Below are 22,152 nucleotides of genomic sequence, written 5' to 3' on the forward strand. Positions count from 1 at the left end.
TCGGCCCGAAACGTCGTCACTACCTCCTCCCATAGATGCTGTCTGGCCTGCTGAGTTCTGCCAGCATTTTGTGTTTTTATTTATCTCCAGCATCTGCAGATTCACTCGTGTTGCCTGAAGATAAGAATGTATTGGGTAGATTGGGTCTTTGATTTGCTAGTTACTTTACTGAGGCTGTAGGCCGAATCTGTGGAGGGGAGGCCAGTTTCTGTGACATGCTGAGCTGTCCACGTTCTGCAGTTTTTTTTTTTGCAGTCATCTGCAGAGCAGCTGCTGTACCAAGCCTTTATGCATCTAGATAAGATGCTTTCTGTGGTGCATCAGTTAAAAATTGGTGAGGGTTAATGGGACAGGCCAAAATTCTTTAGTGAGCTGAGGAAGTGGAGGCATTTCTGAAAAAACGTCATTGATTTAAATGTAAGGAAATCCTATAGATGACAATAAAGAACCATAGCACCATGCACTTAACAATCACACCGGTTATTACTGTAATTTCAACACTGATATAATTAGCTTTAACTTCCATTCTGGGTGCTGTTGCTTTAACTGTACAGAATAAGCTGTTTGTGGTTTTTCACAAATTGCCTTTGCCTTCAACCCACTAAAACAAATATCGCAACTCTCAAATTTTTATAATGGAAAATGCTGTTCATGCAATTAATTGATGCAAACCCCTCCTTGAGATTGTCCATTCTGCATCCAGTTTACTTACTAGCCCCTGCATCTTGCCAATGAAAATGGCATTTTTCACAGATTAGTCTGTCATTTTAAAATGCTATGCTTTCCTATATGACACTGTGGAAAATTATGGCCCATTGCAAAAATTCAATCGGGTATTAAGTGCATGACTTCCAGTAGATACATGCTTTAAACTTGTTGTGCCAATATAGATACTACATAGGTTTTATTTCTATTGAATATTTTATCAAGGGAAATGCTACTATTTTAATATTCATATTATTTAAATTTAGTTCACGACATAATTTTGTTTGGAAACAATATGAAATTGGTTATTAAAATCCTATGCATTTGCTAGATTTCCTTTGTCTTTTTAATTATTTTAAAATTTTATTTATTTAGCGATACAGCACGGAACAGGCCCTTCTAACCTGACAAGCAACACCACCCAGCAGCCCACCTATTTAACACTAGCCTAATCACAGGAACAATTTTCAGTGACCAAATAACCTATGGACCAATATGTCTTTAGACTGTGGCAGGGAAAAGGATGTGTGATGAGATCACAAAATTCACGGATTTGTGCCTGATGTCCCTGTCCTCGTGATTGTATTAGATCTGCCACATAACCCTTTGATATATTAATGGGGTGAAAATCAGCCAGTACTAGGGTTTGGTCCTGTGATCACTACAAGGAAGGTTTTGTTTGAATAGTTCTAGCCAGCTGCTGTGTTTTAATCTCCAAGCTTTTTTTGAAGAGGCAAAATTTTATGGAAAAGAAGAAAGATTGCTTTGTTGCTTTTTTTTAAAAAAAAGACAAGATAAAATGTATTTTTAATGTATCCATTGAGGGTAGAATTTCAGAGAGATAAGCAAAAATGTTTACAGTCAGTCCTCGGGTTATGTACGAGTTCCGTTCCTGAGTCCGTTTTTAAGTCGGATTTGTACGTGTCGGAACAAGTATATCCGATATTATTTAGTGTCAGTTCGTCAAACATTTGTCTTAGTATATAGTATATATTTTACCTTTCTATGCATATAAAACACTTAAGAGATGTATGTATTCCAATAATTAAACCACTGTGTTGCTTCGTAATAATTGTAGCTTTCATCGGGCAGGGCGTTTCACATGCTCCATTATTCTCACTTTATCCGTTATCCTTTAAAATTGTTCTGATCATTGACCGACTGTAGCCTAACGCTTTTCCAATGACCGATGGCGTTTCACCTCTTTCCAAATGCTTTATTATTTCCACTTTATTTTCAATCGCGATGGCTTCCCGTCAATAAAACAGAAACACTGTGGGCGGTGGGTCCTGAGCTCTGCTGGCTCCTGAGGTCTGCTGGGTCCTAAGGCCACCACACTGAGACAGGCTAAATGGGACAAGTGGGGGCTGTGCTGGATTTGGGTATTTGATCCTCCACAATATTCCGTGTGGGTATTTAAACTGGAGGTGGCAGTGGTTTTTTTTACGAGGTCAAATTGCGAGCTCGACATCAACCCAGCACGGATGGTACAGGAGTCACTGGATCGACATCAACCAAGCACGGATGGTACAGGAGTCACTGGATCGACATCAACCCCAGCATGGGAGCGGTCTGTCGTTGGATCGAACAAGCTGATCTCACTGCGCCACCTGCAGATCGGAACGGGTGGGGTGGGGGGGGAGGTGGGGTCGGGGTGAACCTTACTGAGAAAAATTTAAGCCAAGTACAAAGTTAAACACTGAACACAGTGTCAATGGCAATGACTTAAAATGGCGGACGGCATAGTGATCTGACTTAAAATGGCAGACGGCATTCTCCTTTTCCTCGGTTCGTAAGTACGAGTCGTCTGTAAGTCGGACGTTCGTAACTCGGGGACTACCTGTACTTCCATCTTTGAGCACTTTCTTCTTTCCTTATGACAGTCCCACACCTTCTGTACATAATCCTTATTGTATGTAATACTGAAAATTTCTTGAACTGGGCTCTCTCTACATGCTTTGGTTATGTTCTGCAGATGATGATAAAAAACCTATTTTTGTTTATTTTAGCTTCTACACTATATCTGGCTTATGAAATCTCCCCAGTCCATCGATATTACGTCAACATTGGAGAACAGTCAGCAACTTTTTATTTGAATTAGTAAATAAGTAACAGTAATATCAAAAAGTTAGACTACAAAGAATCCTAATGAGATAAATTACTGTTCTTTGTATCTGAGTGCTAATTCTTAGATTTCTCGCTAAGCTAAGCCTATCTTAACTCTTGAAGCCTCGAAGCAGGTTCTCTATTCCTACTAAAAGGCAAACACATTTCTTTCAGTAACCTTGGGTTGTCCCAGATCACTCTGGCATACTTTGATATCTAGGAAAGCTCCTGGTAGATAAATCCTAATTATTTTAATTACCAGTTGTTCTTAAGTGCTGAAAATAAAATGTGCAGTTTTGGGATATCTCTGTTATTGAACAGTTTGTCTGTAAATAAAATTTGCTGATTTAAAGCATTTGGATTGCCTGAGGTTTCTGGAGAAACATGAACATATTTCTCAAAGGAATTGTTCACTTTGCATTTGATGTACTGTATTTGAAGTTTGATGCTAATGACAGAGTTTTACTGTTAATTCTCTTGAACTTGACTGTTATTCCCATGGAACAGAAGAAAGAGTTGTTCTTAACTCAGGACTGGGCTGACAATATTGAGAGATTACTGAACTGTTTAAAATAACATCTTAGTTGTTAAGCTGGATGAGAGGGGTTTGGAGGGATATAGCCCAGGTGCAGGTCAGTGGGACTAGGCAGAAAAATGGTTTGGCACAGCCAAGAAGGGCCAAAAGGCCTGTTGTTGGAATTCCTCTTTGCGCCTAACCCAGCATGGATAGAAAGCGTGCAAGCAGCTGGCCGGATTCGAACCCAGGACCCCTTGCCTCAAAGCCTGGTGCAGATGCCACTACACCACCGGCTGCCTAACACCACTGTGTTGTAGCATATGGTTCTTTGAGTTACTGTTGGCTTCCTTTCAGCTTGAACTAACCTGACCATTCTCCTTGGACCGCTCTCATTGTCATGGTATTAGGCTTGCTGACCACAAAGTTCTAAGCTCAAAGTTGAGCCCCACCAGATGTAAAAAGCCATGTGCAGTTTCACTATGGAGAGATTTTACTGTAACTACCCAACCTTCAATGTCGAATTCACTTCCCTGTTTATTCTCCATGGCGAGTTTAGCTACCAATACCCACTTTTCGAGCAGTCAGTCCCTTCTCCCTCCCAAAGAGAAGATACTACCAGCTAACAAAGTAGTTTAAAACACAGTTCATTTATTTTCAGTGGGTTTAAATCAAAACAACTCTGTTAAAACAAGTTTAAAACTTAAAAGATTTTTTTATCTTAAACATTTCTCAAACTCAGAATTTTTCAAATGCAGTATTAAATTTTGTAACTTCAAAGCATTAAACTAATTTAAAGGATGACATCAGAGTCCGAAATATGAATCTAACTTTGTGTTTTACTTTGTGAACCACGCATGTATCATGTGGTAGTGTGATAATGTATGCAATTCATGTATTTTTACATATAACCTGCAATTATTTAAATAAACAATGCTTAATCTATATATCTATATATATATATATATTACTCAAATGTTACTGAAATATTTAATACCCAACACTCCCTCTTGCTTGGGTATAAATTCTAACTCAATATAGAATGCATCTCAGCTATATACATGGTATATTATATAATACAACTGCTATATACTGACATCCACAACATAGTAAATTTTGAATTGTCCCACTGAGGCTTAAAGATTTAATCACTGTGGAGGCTTTCTTACTCTTTTGGGATAATGTCTTCCCTGACAAGGGGGGTCACTCTGCTTGGTAGGCGAGACTGGTGACTGTGAAACAATCGCAGGTTCTGGGGCCTCGTCTGTAGTAGTTGTAGGAGTTGACTTTGACTGCAGGAAGAGGTTCTGACAGTTCTGGACACCTTTCTTTTCCTTTCTTCTTCTTTGAGTTTCTGCATCTTGATCTTGGGAAGATGCATTTCATTCATTAGAGTATTCTTATTAATCCCCCTCTTTCTCCCTTATGATCTGATCTCTCCTCTTAGTTTCCTCATCCATATCATCATTTGACAAATCCTATTTTTCTATCTTGTTTCATGTTTTAGTTTGCGAGGTATGCACATATCACGAGGTAGTGTGATGATGTATGCAATTCACATTTTTTACATATGATTGGTAATGAATTGTTTAAATGAACAAGATTGCTCTCTCTATATATATATATATATATATATATATATATATACACACACATGATAACTCAAATATTAAATACACAACAAATAATTTCTCAAAACACAATTCCTATAAACTAAAAAGGCCTACAATGATGTGGACGAATAATTCATGTGTTGCTGAAACCAAAGCTGGAGGAATGGATTCTTGTTCACCCATGTTTCTTTGATGTTCCTTACCCCATTCCTAATAGACCTGAACTGCTTTCTACACTTGTATCCTTTTCTTCCTCTTGGGTGACTTCATGAGCTTATGATTTTCCTTACATATCCTTTTAACACTAGCAGCTTTTGAAGACATACAGTAGATCTCAGTTTAATGTTCATTGTTCACAAACGTTATGAAGCTAACTTCTGAGTTGGTCATAGAGAAGTACAGCAGTGAAACAGGTCCTTCAGCCCATCTTGTCCATGCTAGAAAAAGTTCATAAAATCATTCCAATTATAAACACATCAGTTATTGATATGCTAAATAATATTATCCATCTGGTTTTCAACCATCCCTGAACTAAGCAACTTAGAGTCAACTTGTCTATTTTGAAACAAGCCAAATTAAACACCCCATTGTCTTAAACTCATCTTGAGCAGTAATTATGGAGGCACGGTGAGTTAGCATATGCTTTTCAGAGACAGAGCATCTGAAAGGTTGTTTTATGGAGAGTGTTTGTTTTAACTTCAAGCTGATTACTGCTTTCCATTTATGTTTTAAGAACTGAAGACTGACTCCCATTTATGACCAGAGACTGAACAAACTGTTAGTTGGAGGTTTACTTACTGCCTTTGATCTGACAAGTGGCAGATGCTGTTTAGAGAGCAGAGATTAGCAAACAACCATGGAGTGAATATCCATTGCATCATTAAAAAGGCATTGTCACCGACAGAACTGCTGCTCGCACCATTCTCTGGAAACTCTAGTGACTGTTGTATGTGAAATCCCCAGGAGATCAGCAGTTTCTGAGATACTCATACCAACCTGTCTAGCACAGTCCAATGGACCGTGGCCCATGGTCAAAGTCACTTAAGTCACATTTCTTCCCTATTCTGATGTTTGGTCTGAAACATTACTGAACCTCTTGACCATGCCTACATGCTTTAATGCTTTGAGTTGCTGCCACATGATTAGCTGATTAGATATTTTTATTAACAAGCAATTGTCCAGCTGTACCTAATAAAGTGGCCACTGAGTGTATTTGCTATCATGTTTCCTAGCTGACAACATTAAAACTTCCTTAAAGTGTATTCAGGCACTTGTGGATGTTCTGAAAGAGAAATGGAAGACTATAAATAAATATGTGTTATTTCTCGTCTTCATATGTCATTACCATTCCCAGTGCTTGGAGTCTGGCATTTGTCCTGATGTAATGAGTTCTCTTCCAAAAAAGTAATTTTTGAGGATTTGAGGTTTCGTTGGTTCAAGTTAATTTAAAATTATGGAAGTATTTTTTTTTTAGAAGTATTTTGGTCCTTAAACATTCTTACTTACTTTTATTTGTTGTATGTTGTGGTTGATTTAATGGTTGGAATGGGAGAATTTGTGAAAATTTTCCAAAATCTCTGGACTCCAGGAAGGTCCCATGGGGATAGGAGGACAACAAATGTCACACCACTGCTTTTTTTAAAAAAAAAATGTAAGCAAAAGGTAGGGTAACTATAGGCCAGTTAGCTTAATGCATGGAGTCAGGGGGAATGTTTGAAGCTATCATTAAGCAAGCAATAGTGAGACATTTTGGATAGAAGTTGTTCCATCAGGCAGATAAACCATGGATTCAGGAAGAGCCGGTCCTGCTTAATAAATTTACTGGAGCTCTTTGGGGATATAATGAGCTCAGTGGATAAAGGGGAACAGGTAGATGTTGCATTCTTGCATTTCCAATAGACATTTGATAAGGTGCTATATAAAAGACTTGCCCATAAAATAAGAATGTATGGAGTTGAAGGTAATTTCTTCATGTGGATGGAGAGTTGGTTAGCCAGCAGAAGGCGGGAAGTTTGGATAAATGGGTTTTTCTCTGGTTGGCAATCAGGAGTGAGAGGCGTGCTACAAGATTTGTATCAGCCCTGCAACTATATACGTTAATGATCTGGAAGAGGGAACAGTGTAGCATACCTATGTTCGTTGATGACACTAAATTGGATGGAAAAGTAAAATGTGCAGAGAAAGCAGAGAGTCTGCAGAGTGATATAGATAGATTAAGTGAGTGGGAAGAGTCTGGCAGATGGAGAGCAATGTTGGTAAATGAGAGGTATTTAACTTTGGAAGGAAAAACTGAAGATCAGATTATAATCGAAATGGTGAAAGATTGCAGCATACGCCTGTGCAGAGAGACTTGGGAGTACTTGGGCATGCATTACAAAAGATTGGTTTGCAGGTGCAACCAGTTATCAAGAAGGAAAATGGAGTATTGGTCTTCATTGGTAGAGGGATCAAATTTAAGAACAGGAAGTTACAGGGTACTGGGGAGGCTGCACCTGGAGTACTGCGTGCACTTCTAGTCTCCTTACTTGAGGAAAGCATACTGGCTTTGGAAGCGGCATGGAAGAGGTTCATTGAGTTGAGGGGAAATGAAGGGATTAGCCTGTAAAGAGAGATTGAGCTGCCTGGGGCTATACTTGCTAGAATTCAGAAGAATGAAGGGAAAAGTTGGAGGCAGTATAGTAGTTTCCACTGGTAGATGAGACTCAAACTAAGGGGCTTAGCCTCAAGATTCAAAGAGGGGGTTAGATTTAGAGTGGAGATGAATGAGGAATTGCTTTTACCAAAGGGTAGTGAATCTGTGGAATTCTATGCCCAGGTAGGCAGAAGAGGCTACTTATTAAATATATTAAAGGCAAATATTTTTTCATTGTCAGGGAATGAAGGGCTATGGGCAAATGACAAGTAGGTGGAGCTGAATCTACGGCCAGATCCAGGTGGCCTACTCCTGCTCCTGTACTGTTTTTATGAGAATAGGCCAGACTCCTTGTAATTTTATAAGGAAAATGCTGTTGATATTTTTCATTTGGTCCCTTTGTAGAAATAGATTGAAATTGTTTTTTGTACTGGAATGTTCTATTTGACTTTTTTGATGACAAAGGGCCACATCCAGGGAGAGGGCAGGAACGGGGTACTGATTGTGTATGATCAACCATGATCACAGTGAATGGTGGTGCTGGGTAGAAGGGCCAAATGGCCTACTCCTGCACCTACTGTCTATTGTCTGTTATCCCTCATTTCATTGCTGCTTGCTGGCCAAACAGCAGCAGTTCACTGGAAGGATTTTCTTTATTAGTAAGCTTTTCTTTAAAAGACGCTTCCTGAGATTTAACCTGACCACTATTCCTGGCCAACATCCACTTACTAGAAAATAAAATTTTCTCACTGAGAATAAATGCATAGCAAGAGATGAGAAACTGCTGCATTTAGGTTTTCACCAAAACACGGCTAAACAACAATATGCCTGACTCAGTATTTCAAGTGGACAGGATGACTCAGTTGCATGCAGACAGAAGCTCTCTGTTTGCGAAATCCAAAGAAGGTAGTCTCTGTGTTCATTAACAAAGGATGGTGCACAAACTCATCTGTAGTTACCAGTTACTGTTCTGGGGCAATTGAATTAAATGATGGCGACATTACCTGCTCAGGGAGTTTACTGTTTTGTCTATCACCACTGTCTACAATACCCCCCACCCCCAAGCTTGAGCACCAAGGGTGCACTAGGAGAGCTTCACAGTTTCGTCAGCTCAAGCATCCACATGATCTCTTCATAATTGGAGGAGACTTCCATCATGCTAACCTGCAGGACATTTTACCCAGATTCCATCAATATGTCACCATGACTACTAGGGGAACAAACAGACTGGCCTGTGTTTGTGAGAAGGCACAGACCGTGAGGAATGTGCCCCGTCTGTCACTGTAAGCATGTAGATGATGTTGGTACATGAAGAACATTCATCTCACGACCCAGCCAGGAGCCATGGCTGAACGCAGAGGTGTGTTCCCTACTAAAAGCGCGGGAAGCTGCCTTCAAGTTTGGAGCTCTCAGAGCAGCTGGGAGAAAACTCATCTTGGGCATCAAGAGGGCAAAGCCAGCGCAAAAAAAACAGCAACACCTGTCCGATAGCGAACCCTAGTGTATGTGGCTGGAAGTTAAGTGCATTACTGTTAACACTAAGAGAAACAACATTGACTGTACCAGTGACACTTCCCTCTCTGATACTCTAAACACACTTGTGCACAACGCCAGCCAGATAACCCCCTCCCAGGTGAGCAGCCACTGTCTGTAACAGCAGCAGGTGTGAGAAGGACTCTGCAGGGGGGGGTCAAACTCCATAAGGCGGTCGGCCCAAATAACATCCCAGGCTGAGTACTTGGAGAGTGCACACAAGCTTACTGATGTCTTCACAAATATCTTCAAAACTTCATCCATTCAGGCTGCTGTTCTTAAAGTCAAATTATAAACTGAACAAAAGAATAATAAGAGTTTTTGTCAGGGGGTTGAGTGACAACATTTGCAGAGAAGCAGGATGATATAAGACAAACCCTAAAGTAATCTTATTTGAGGGAAATAAAACTCGATTAGCAATTTACTGCAACCATGAGGTAGTTTAAGGCCTGCGGTTTTGATTCCACAGATTTGATTTTGTATTCTGAGCCTTGGGTTGATTGGAATTGTCATTTAATTCTTTGGAGAATTCGTTGCCACAGGCAACGGCGGAGGCCAAGTCTTCATGTATACTTCAGACAGAGGTTGATAAATTCTTGATTGATCAGGGCATGGAGGGAAACAGGGAAGGCAGAAGATTGGTGCTGAGAGGAAAATTGGAACAGCCATGATGAAATGACAGAGCAGACTTGATGGACCAAATGGCCTAATTCTGCTCCTTTATCTTATGGTTTTGTGGTCTAAATCTCGTACTTCACAGGGACCTGGCATCGTAAAAGCCATTCTTCAGTCCTATGGCAAATTTAATTTGTGCACATGCACACAAAAGGGCAATTAACAATGGGCATTGGGAGATCAGGAAGATCCTATTTCTGTAGGTCACTAATGGTTGGAGGTCAGACAGTAGCTGGATTTTTGCTCCTGCAAGTAATGGTGAGCAATATGTTAGACTATAAGATGTAAGGATAGAAGTGGGCCATTCAGGCCACAAAATCTGCTCTGCCATTCAGTCATGGATGGTATTTTTTTCAACCCTGTTCTTCCAACTTCTGTTCTTAACCCTTCTACGAGTCAAGAACCTATTAATATCTGACTTAGATATACCAAATGATTTGGCCTGCAAGGCCCTCTGTGGCTACAAATTGTATAGTCCCGCTATCCTCCATTCAAGATAATCATTTAAAATACATTTGGAGATGTACCAATAAATAATAGAATCAGTATCATTGATATTAGTTAAGTGATTTTCCTTTTCCAAAGCATGCATTATTTATTGTTGAATTTCACTTCTTTGCATAATGCACAGAATTACTGGAATATTAATGTTTTCCAACCTAATTTTTGGAAAAAAATATTTTTTCCTAGGAGTGTTACAGTTTTATATTACTGTACAATATGCCAAAAAGAACTTATGCAATATGTGATTTTCCATTCAAGCTAACTTCTGTCATACTGAGCTATAGTAGCACACTAAATTTAGCCTTCAAATATTACATCACTTTGGTAGTTTGTTTGTCTAGCCATGAGGGCTGGGGGTTCTGTCAATGTTGTGTGGAAACTTCAGTTTCAGTAAAATGGCTAAAAGATGAGGAAGCTCCAAGGACATCCCTATACTCAATGATGGCGGGGCCAGCACATGAGTGCCAAGATCAAGGCTGAAGCATTTGGTCGCATTCAACCAACAGTGCTGAGTGGGTGATCCGTAGCTGCTTCCCCCTGAGGTCCCCACCATTATCGAAGTTAGTCTTTATCTAATCTAAATCACTGCAATCTGTGTCAAGAAACAGTTGAGAGCATTGGATATAGCAAAGGCAGTGGGAACAAACTACATTCTAGCTGTACCACTGAAAACTTGTACTCTGGATCTAGCTGTGTCCCAGCTTTGTTGTCCAAGAACAGTTACTGACATATACTCAGTGATGTGGAAAATTAGATATGCAGTTTACAGAAAATAGACAAATCTAATCTGGCTAATTACCATCGAGTCAGTCAATTCTCAGTCACCACCAGCAAAGTGATGGAGATTGATGGCCACAATGCTTTCCAGCCAAACTTGCTTGCCATCAACCTGGTCACCAATGCCCAGTTTAGGTTTTGCCAGGAGCTCTTGGCTCCACAACTCCTCCTCGCCTTGGTCAAAATATGCACTTAAAAAGCTGCATTCCTTTACTAAGGTGAGAGTAGCTGTCTTATACATCAAATCAAAATTTAACTGAGTATGGCTTCAAGAAACCCTGAGAAAGCTGAGGTCACTGGACACGGAGGATATTTCAGTCATTGGAATCATTGGGAAACAGTTGTGGTTATTGGGAGATTTATCATCCAACCTCTTGAATTTACGGTAGGAGTTCTCCATGGCAGGATCTAACCCAAAATATCATAAAGGCAAGAAACTCAGCAGATCTTGCAAATCAAGAGTAATCCACACAAAATGCTGGAGGAACTCAGCATAGCAGGCAACATCTATGGAAAGTCAACATTTCAGGCTGAAACCCTTCATCACGACTGGTCTAATTGATGACAAACTATCTTCAGCTGCTTAATTAGTGAGAGTTCTCTGTCATAAGAACTGAAGAGGGATGTTTGCTGATTGAACAATACTCAGTTCCATTTGTAACTCATCAGGAAATGAATCAGTTGATGTCTACATACAGCAGGACTTAGACAAGTAATAATCAATGGCCAACTAATTCAATAGCAATTAGGAATGGGTAATAAATCCTGGCCTTGCCAACAACACCATCTCCTGAAAAATGAATAACTAAAAGTAAAAACTAGTTTCAACCCTTTCTCGACTCTTGGCTAGCTTTGTAATCATGATCTGGGATTTGAAAAATGCAGTTATGGAAACGCAACCGATTCTGCAGATGCTGGAAATGCTGAGCGATACACACAACATGCTGGAGGAACTCAGCAAGTCAGGCAGCATCGATGGAGAGGAATAAACAGTCAATGTTTTGGGCTGAGAGCTATCATCAGGCCAGGAAAGGAATAAGGTCGGGGTAGGGGAAAAGTAGAAGCTGGCAGGTGACATTGCTGAATGCACTTTCAAAATACCAGTAGAAACCTAACTAATAAACACAAATAAGTAAACATATTATCAAGGTAATTTGTTTATTTGCTATACATCTAATAACTGTTATAATAACTGATTCCTTGGAATATTCATGTTATGCCAAAATAATCAGGAATTTGCAGCTTAATTCCTTGCTTTGAGTATTTGCTGCATACTATCAACTTATTGTCAAAGCCGTTTTCAGACTAAAATCTAAAGTTTTGTTAACTCTTAAGTATCATTGCCATTTCCAATGAACAGAATTCTGATCAGTTATCACTCAGGGATATTGAACTGGGTACAGAAGTAACGTTTCCCCTATTTTATTTTGTTAGTCATACTTTGCTTTTTCATTTGCCTCCAATCTTTTCCTCCCCTGTGCATACCAAACCAGCACGCTAACAATTTCATCAGCCCAACCAAAAAGCTTTTACTTTGCACTTTCCTTCATACATGTCCAGAAAAACTGAAATACCAGGTTTTGACGGATTTTAGTTTTGCCATCTCATTGATCATTACTATTGGAAATTTCTGATCCAGTGAATGATGAAGAACCAGTTTAAGTGCCCGGCTGCATATGGATTGCCCTCTTTAGTATCGCTCTGACTACTTGCATCATTTCTCAGCATGCTGTGGTTGGTCCTTGAATCAGATGTGCATCTTACTTGCCTTTTTATCTATTTGCAGGTTTTCTGTTAAGACTTTAATTGATCGCTCCTGTTTCGAGACCATTGATGACTCGTGTTCGGAATTTACAAACTTTGCAGCTATTCTCGAGCAAGTCCTGAGTCATCGCCTTAAAGGTAGCATTATGTACTCTGCACATAAAGAATGTAAATTCTGCAGCTGGTAGTCAGATGCATTGCCTCAGTCAGAAATGGGGTGGCAGCAATATATTCAGGTGATGTTAGTATGAAGGGGGATGAATGAAAATTCAAGTTGAATTCTAAAGTGTGTAAAAACAATGCAGTAATATTGAGGTAGTAATGCACGCAAAATGTTGGTGGAACTCAGCAAGCCAGGTAGTATCTATAGAAAAGAATAAACGTTTCGGGCAGAGACCCTTCACCAGGGTCGGTCTCGGCCCGAAACGTCGACTGTTTACTCTTTTCCATAGATGCCTTCTGGCCTGCTGAGTTCCTCCAGTATTTGTTTGTATTACTTTGATTTCCAGCATCTGTAGATTTTCTCTTGTTGTAATATTGAGAATTCAATTTTGTTTTGAAAATTTGTAGGATTTTACAGAAATATGCTACTTCTTGAATTTGTTTTCTTGTTGTACCACTGGAACAGTGATGGTGATTAAGTTGCCACTATTGTAAAGTGACTCGTACTTAAATGTTATTTTTGCATAGTGACAACCAAATCTGATTGCAAGTAAACAAAGCAAGAAGACATGTAAAAAATGAATACAGATCACTTCAAAACTGGCTGATATTATTGATAATGTGGTAGAGCATTATTGTTCAACATAAACCAAAAAGTCATTCAAAGGCTTTCTTGGGTTTTTGTTCTATTTGTACAGGATGGAACGAGAGTGAGGAAATCCTTCACTTTCTTGCTGTTTCTCTGACAGAAATGGAGGGCAGTTGACTTTGGTTATGTTGTTGCGTGAATGAAGTCACTGGAGAAAATTACTGGTAGATACAAAATAGCTTCTTTATTCAACAAAACAAGGTAGAACAGGCATCACATGGAGACACTTTTGGTGGAAAGGTCTGCTGCCCGACATGCAGCTCAATATTTTATGTGCCAAACATCAAAGGACAATTCCATATTTACAACGTATGCACGATTTAGAAACTACATACAACCTTCACACCTCCTGATTCACATTCACCCCACAGACATCCAAGTGAATTTTAAACAGCGGTCTGGTCTGGGATTCACTGCTTTTAGGAACCCATTGTTCAGAGCTACACTCCAAGTTAAATCTACGCTACATTTTCAGATGTGAAGATTGGTAGTGAAAGTCAATTGCTAAATGTATGTTTTCAACCCAAAAATCGCTCTAACAGGCTATTCTGCTAAATAACTTATTATTCAAAGTGCAAACCTCATTTATCATTGGGTTCCTTTTCATATAACCTTGGTATTGCTCTAATATAGAGATTGAGTATATGTGTGCACTAAGTCTGATTTGATATGCAGCAATTTGAGCATGACTATGAATAATTACTTGGTAAATCATTATTGTTCACCTGCTTTTCAAGCAGGCCAGAACAGCCCATCATAAACTGCATATAAGTTGTTAATATAAGCACAAGTCAAGTCTTGTATCAGTAGTCAATGTGTAGCGTGTTCTTTTTTAATCTCCTAAATAAATCTGCTCCATTCCATTTAAACCCTGTATTTAAGCTGTTTGCTGCTGCCTCAACAAACCACATCCCCTTGCAAACCCACTTGGAAATTCACTTGATATTAAATAAACATTAAACCCCTTGAACTTGCTGTCATTTACAGATTTAGAAATTATTCCCTTTTTAAGTCATTAGTATAAATTGTGTTGATGTTTACAGCAGTGATCCCAGCACCAGTCTCTATGAGTCAACACCTGTCACCCTTCTGTCAGTCCTTTGATGTGGCAAAAGCCTGTGTGCAGCCAGGAACCTAGAATATATTAGAGCATAATATACGGACTGGTGCAGAGCCGACAACCTGTCTCTGAATGTGAACGAAACAAAAGAGATGGTTGTTGACTTCAGGAGGACACGGAGGGACCACTCCCCGCTGAACATCGACGGCTTCTCGGTAGAGATCGTTAAGAGCACAAAATTTCTTGGTGTTCCCCTGGCGGAGAATCTTACCTGGTCCCTCAACACCAGCTCCATAGCCAAGAAAGCCCAGCAGCGTCTCTACTTTCTGCGAAGGCTGAGGGAAGTCCATCTCCCACCCCCCATCCTCATCACATTCTACAGGGGTTGTATTGAGAGCATCCTGAGCAGCTGCGTCACTGCCTGGTTCAGAAATTACACCATCTCGGATCGCAAGACCCTGCAGCGGATAGTGAGGTCAGCTGAGAAGGTCATTGGGGTCTCTCTTCCCACCATTATGGACATTTACACTTCACACTGCATCCGCAAAGCAAACAGCATTATGAAGGACCCCACACACCCCTCATACAAACTCTTTTCCCTCCTGCCGTCTGGGAAAAGGCACCAAAGCATTCGGGCTCTCATGACCAGACTATGTAATAGTTTCTTCCCCTAAGATATCAGTCTCCTCAATACCCAGAGCCTGGGCTGACACCTTACTACCCTATTGTCTTGTGTATTATTTATTGTAATGCCTGCACTGTTTTGTGCACTTTATGCAGTCCTGGGTAGGTCTTTAGTCCAGTGTAGTTTTTTTTCTGTGTTGTTTTTTTTACGTAGTTCAGTCTAGTTTTTGTACTGTACCAGCAGTTATAGTTGAAATGACAATAAAAAGTGACTTGACTTGAGCACAAAGCTGCATCCATGTATTCCAGACTTCACAACTGCTTCCATTTTGTTGACCATGTAAAAACTGGCATTCGATGTCTATATAATGCCCAGTCTAGAAGTACGTTGATATGGGGAACTGAGGAAGTACTTTAAATGGTGCTTATGATTTGAATCTGCTAGTTTGTATAATGCCACACTATCAATTCTTCTAGAGTATTAGTTTAACTTGTTTTTTTAGTGTTAACATTGTCACATTTGAAACCCCTAGTCTAGGGATTCCCATCCTAGGATCCACAGACCCCTTGCTTAATAGTATTGGTCCATGGCATTAAAAAAAAAAGGTTGGTCTAGTCATATTCTGTTCGAAAGAATTTAATTGTGTGCGTCACTGATAATTGGGACGGAGATGATGAGAGAATCTGCTGCATGTCCTGTTGCAGATAATTTGGCTGGATGTCAATATTTATGTTGCGATGAACTGTCGGCAATGAGGAGAAAATATCCACATTGTCCATGTATATTTAGTTTCTGGTCAAGATGGCGTCAAGATGAGGTCTTTGTTGAGATCGTGGCTCAGACTTGGTTGTTTTTTTAAGTTTGTAGAGATGGTTTTGGGGATAGGGAGAGGTGTTGGGGGACATATTAGAGTTTAGAGGCAAGGAGGTGGAGGAGTTTAGAGGACAGGCCTTCACTCAGCATTCAAAGTACAGTGATGTGGAAATGAGAACAAAGGACGTCTAGAATTCAGGCCTCCAATCCATACTTAACGGCCAGCGTCGTGGAGGACAAATGAAGGACGTTCGTGGATGTTGGGCTGTCTCAAGTTGGTGGATCCTGGGATCAGATATCCATGCAAGGAGGAGGTATGAGGGCCAGTTAGCTGGTGAACTTTGAGTTTGGGGTCCTATCATCTACTAATCCAGAAGATCAAAACCTGATCGGAAGTCGAAGCCTGATGGCTAAAGGCCGGAGACTGGAGGCCTGTCCTGGAGTTGGTGGACTATCAGTGTGTGGGGGAGGAAAGGAGCTTGTCTTACTGTTGTTATTTTGTTGTTTGTATTCTGTGTTGTTCTGCTGAGCATTGTTGGAGCTAGAATGTGCGGCAACATTTGCAGGTTGCTCACAGAGTATCCTTAGGTGTGTTGGTTGTGAACACAAATGACGCATTTCACTGTACTGTATGTTTCCATTTATACATCATGAATAAAGGTGAGTCTCCCTTCTGTTATATCTCTCAGATGGGAAATGCAGATTTGTGATTTCCCGGACAGCTTGGCTAAAGCAGAGTATTTTTGTAAAGATTGGAGGCGGTAAAGGAAAAATGTGAGAATAATTCAGAAACATGTTAATTAGTTGTCTTGATTAAAGCCCAGAATGTGTTCATTCATTTCAGAAGAAGAAAATTATGCAGTACTTGGCAAAGTGCATTGCCATACGGAAAGGCAAAATGTGAAGTTACCTGATCCTATGCGATAAAAATGTTCACCTAAACCAGAAATGAGTTTAAGTCACCCATAGAGCATTGAAAAGACCCTTCAGCCCATCCTGTGTCTGCCAGCAATCAAGTAGCTCCCTATACTAACTCCATTTTCCTGTGCACGATTGTAGTGTTCTATTCCTTGGAGTTCCAATTCTCAGCTAAATACTACTTAAACTTTCTGTGCATCCCTGCCTCCAATACACACCTAGGCAGTAGGCTCCAGGTTTCAACCACCTTCAAATAATTGGTTAATCTTGTCCCTCCAATTTATTTTCCAGTAATTTCCCACACTGATCTTAAGACTCACTGGCCTGTAATTACCTAGTTTGTTCAAGGTATCGCATTTGCTGCGATTCAATCGTTTGGGACTCTTTGATCAGATGATTTGAAAATTTCCATCAAAATCCAGCAGCGGCCTCTATTGCCTCCCAAGACACCTGGGATTATCTCATTAGCCGTTGTGGATTTATTCACTTTAAACCTGTTAAGGTATCTAATAGGAAACGTATGGATTCTTTTGTTCATGGGGAAAATTACCAAGATGGGTAGATAGCTGACTCTGAGTGTTCTGTTTGTGCTCATCCATCCTTTCCACTCTTGTCCCAATGATTCGGCAATTTGAATAGTTGAAGTAAATTCCCTACTATAGTTAAGAACATTGATTTTTTTTTGGTCCCCAACTGGCTGCACAGACATGATTTTACTTGTTTCTCCAGAACTTCTCAGAAGTGAGATGATTTCTGATGAGCATTAAACTATCGTTTGAGATGCCTGTCTGATCTTGTCCCTCGCTTCCAGTTGACTCTCCATACCAAGCCCAGGCACAGCCATCCTGTATTTTTATTTGAACTATAGTTTAATTACTCAATAGGTGGTGTTCAATAGGGCAGTTTATCTTTCCTGCAGAAGAGTTGTGATCAGCTTTGAATGGCATGGCTATTTTCCTTGAATAGAGCCAACAGTGTGGTTGGATTGCAAGACTGAGCTTTGTTAGCAGCATGTGTTTCAAATGTGGGTAGCTTTGTTCCTGTTTTTTAAAAGCACCAGCAATGATTGATGTACTTTAATCACAGAGGTAGCTCTGGGGAATCACTGGATTTCTCTTTTCAAAAGGAGAAAGTTTCAGAAGTTGAGGCAAGGTATTGGGTAGCTCATGGCAGCTGAGATCGGCCCTGTGGTTTGTTCATCCTGCAGCATGTGGGAAATCTGGGATACTTCCAGTGTCCCTGACAACTATGTGTGCAGGAAGTGTGTCCAACTGCAGCTTCTGGCAGACCGCATTGAGCGACTGGAGCTGCGATTGGATTCATACTGGAGCATCCGCGATGCTGAGAAAGTCGTGAATAGCACGTTCAGTGAGTTGACCACACCGCAGGTAAAGGCTACACAGGCAGAAAGGGAAGGGGTGGCCCCTAGACAGCGTAACAGTAGGCAGGTAGTGCAGGAGTCCCCTGAGGTCATCTCCCTCCTAAACAGATATACTGTTTTGGATACTGTTGGGGGAGATGTCTCATCAGGGGAAGGCAGCAGCAGCCGAGTTCATGACACCATGGGTGGCTCTGCGGCACAGGAGGGAAGGAAAAGGAGTGGGAGAGCTATAGTGATGGGGGATTCGATTGTAAGGGGAATAGATAGGAGTTTCTGCAGCCGCAAACGAGACTCCAGGATGGTACGTTGCCTCCCTGGTGCAAGGGTCAAGGATGTCTCTGAGCGGCTACATGATATTCTGGAATGGGAGGGTGAACAGCCAGTGGTCGTGGTGCACATAGGTGCCAACGATATAGGTAAAAAACGGGATGAGGTCCTACAAGGTGAATTTAGGGAGTTAGGAGATAAACTAAAAAGTAGGACCACAAACGTAATAATCTCTGGATTACTACCAGTGCCACAGGCTAGTCAGAGTAGAAATAGGAGGATATTTCAGATGAATAGGTGGCTTGAAAAATGGTTCAAGGGGGAGGGATTCAAATTGCTGGGACATTGGAACCAGTTCTGGGGGAGGTGGGACCAGTATAAACAGGACGGTCTGCACCTGGGCTGGACTGGAGCCAATGTCCTGGAGGAGCGTTTGCTACTGCTGTTCAGGAGGATTTAAACTAATGTGGCAGGGGGATGGGAACTAGTGCAGAGAGACAGGGGTGTAAAATGAGAGTAGAAGCAAAAATTAGTAAGGTGAAAAGTAAAAATGGCAGGCAGAAAAATCCAGGGCAAAAAGCAAAAAGGGCCACTTTTCAACATAATTGTATCAGGGCTAAGAGTGTTGTAAAAACAAGCCTGAAGGCTTTGTGTGTCAATGCGAGGAGCATTCGTAACAAGGTGGATGAATTGAATGTGCAGATAGTTATTAATGAATATGATATAGTTGGGATCACAGAGACATGGCTCCAGGGTGACCAAGGATGGGAGCTCAACATCCAGGGATATTCAATATTCAGGAGGGATAGACAGGAAAGAAAAGGAGGTGGGGTAGCATTGCTGGTTAGAGAGGAGATTAACGCAATAGAAAGGAAGGACATTAGCCTGGAGGATGTGGAATCGATATGGGTAGAGCTGCATAACACTAAGGGGCAGAAAACGCTGGTGGGAGTTGTGTACAGGCCACCTAACAGTAGTAGTGAGGTTGGGGATGGCATTAAACAGGAAATTAGAAATGCGTGCAATAAAGGAACAGTAGTTATAAAGGGTGACTTCAATCTACATATAGATTGAGTGAACCAAATTGGTAAGGGTGCTGAGGAAGAGGATTTCTTGGAATGTATGCGGGATGGTTTTCTGAACCAACATGTCGAGGAACCAACTAGAGAGCAGGCCATTCTAGATTGGGTATTGAGCAATGAGGAAGGGTTAGTTAGCAATCTTGTCGTGTGAGGCCCCTTGGGTAAGTGACCATAATATGGTGGAATTCTTCATTAAGATGGAGAGTGACATAGTTAATTCAGAAACAAAGGTTCTGAACTTAAAGAAGGGTAACTTTGAAGGTATGAAACGTGAATTAGCTAAGATAAACTGGCAAATGATACTTAAAGGGTTGACGGTGGTTATGCAATGGCAAGCGTTTAGAGATCGCATGGATGAACTACAACAATTGTTCATCCCAGTTTGGCAAAAGAATAAACCAGGGAAGGTAGTTCACCCGTGGCTGACAAGGGAAATTGGGGATAGTATCAAGTCCAAAGACGAAACATATAAATTAGCCAGAAAAAGCAGCACACCTGAGGACTGGGAGAAATTCAAAGTCCAGCAGAGGAGGACAAAGGGCTTAATTAGGAAAGGGAAAAAAGATTGAGAGAAAGCTGGCAGGGAACATAAAAACTGACTGTAAAAGCTTTTATAGATATGTGAAAAGAAAAAGATTGGTCAAGACAAATATAGGTCCCTTACAGTCAGAAGCAGGTGAATTGATCATAGGGAACAAGGACATGGCAGACCAATTGAATAACTACTTTGGTTCTGTCTTCACTAAGGAGGACATAAATAATCTTCCGGAAATAGTAAGGGACCGAGGGTCTAGTGAGATGGAGGAACTGAGGGAAATGCATGTTAGTAGGGAAGTGGTGTTAGGTAAATTGAAGGGATTAAAGGCAGATAAATCCCCAGGGCCAGATGGTCTGCATCCCAGAGTGCTTAAGGAAGTAGCCCAAGAAATAGTGGATGCATTAGTGATAATTTTTCAAAACTCCTTAGATTCTGGATTAGTTCCTGAGGATTGGAGGGTGGCTAATGTAACCCCACTTTTTAAAAAAGGAGGGAGAGAAAAACCGGGGAATTATAGACCGGTTAGTCTGACATTGGTGGTGGGGAAAATGCTAGAGTCGGTTATCAAAGATGTGATAACAGCACATTTGGAAAGCGGTGAAATCATTGGACAAAGTCAGCATGGATTTGTGAAAGGAAAATCATGTCTGACGAATCTTATAGAATTTTTTGAAGATGTAACTAGTAGAGTAGATAGGGGAGAGCCAGTGGATGTGGTATATTTAGATTTTCAAAAGGCTTTTGACAAGGTCCCACATAGGAGATTAGTGTGCAAACTTAAAGCACATGGTATTGGGGGTATGGTATTGATGTGGATAGAGAATTGGTTGGCAGACAGGAAGCAAAGAGTGGGAGTAAACGGGACCTTTTCAGAATGGCAGGCGGTGACTAGTGGGGTACCGCAAGGCTCAGTGCTGGGACCCCAGTTGTTTACAATATATATTAATGATTTAGACGAGGGAATTAAATGCAGCATCTCCAAGTTTGCGGATGACGCAAAGCTGGGTGGCGGTGTTAGCTGTGAGGAGGATGCTAAGAGGATGCAGGGTGACTTGGATAGGTTAAGTGAGTGGGCAAATTCATGGCAGATGCAATTTAATGTAGATAAATGTGAGGTTATCCACTTTGGTTGCAAGAACAGGAAAACATATTATTATCTGAATGGTGGCCGATTAGGAAAAGGGGAGGTGCAACGAGACCTGGGTGTCATTGTACACCAGTCATTGAAGGTAGGCATGCAGGTACAGCAGGCGGTGAAAAAGGCAAATGGTATGTTGGCATTCATAGCAAAAGGATTTGAGTACAGGAGCAGGGAGGTTCTATTGCAGTTGTACAAGGCCTTGGTGAGACCGCACCTAGAATATTGTGTGCAGTTTTGGTCCCCTAATCTGAGGAAAGACATTCTTGTCATAGAGGGAGTACAGAGAAGGTTCACCAGATTGATTCCTGGGATGGCAGGACTTTCATATGAAGAAAGATTGGATCAACTCGGCTTATACTCACTGGAATTTAGAAGATTGAGGGGGGATCTTATTGAAATGTATAAAATTCTAAAGGGATTGGACAGGCTAGATGCAGGAAGATTGTTTCCGATGTTGGGGAAGTCCAGAACGAGGGGTCACAGTTTAAGGATAAAGGGGAAGCCTTTTAGGACCGAGATGAGGAAAAACTTCTTCACACAAAGAGTGGTGAATCTGTGGAATTCTCTGCCACAGGAAACAGTTGAGGCTGGTTCATTGGCTATATTTAAGAGGAAGTTAGATATGACCCTTATGGCTAAAGGGATCAGGGGGTATGGAGAGAAAGCAGGTACAGGGTTCTGAGTTGGATGATC

The 22,152-nt window shown here is 40.9% G+C and overlaps 1 protein-coding gene across 8 annotated transcripts in view; it reads left to right on the forward strand.

Moving 5' to 3' along the window:
• The window catches only part of rundc3b (RUN domain containing 3b), a 96,545-nt gene that overhangs the window by 24,556 nt on the left and 49,837 nt on the right, over nt 1–22,152 (forward strand). For all 8 annotated transcript variants that reach the window (XM_073054550.1, XM_073054551.1, XM_073054548.1 and 5 more), the window contains exon 2: nt 12,846–12,961. In XM_073054550.1, coding sequence (XP_072910651.1) covers nt 12,846–12,961 — 116 coding nt within the window. The remainder of the gene's footprint in view (nt 1–12,845; nt 12,962–22,152) is intronic.

This window comes from Hemitrygon akajei, chromosome 8 (assembly GCF_048418815.1).
Source record: "Hemitrygon akajei chromosome 8, sHemAka1.3, whole genome shotgun sequence".
In the NCBI taxonomy this organism is placed as follows: domain Eukaryota; kingdom Metazoa; phylum Chordata; class Chondrichthyes; order Myliobatiformes; family Dasyatidae; genus Hemitrygon; species Hemitrygon akajei.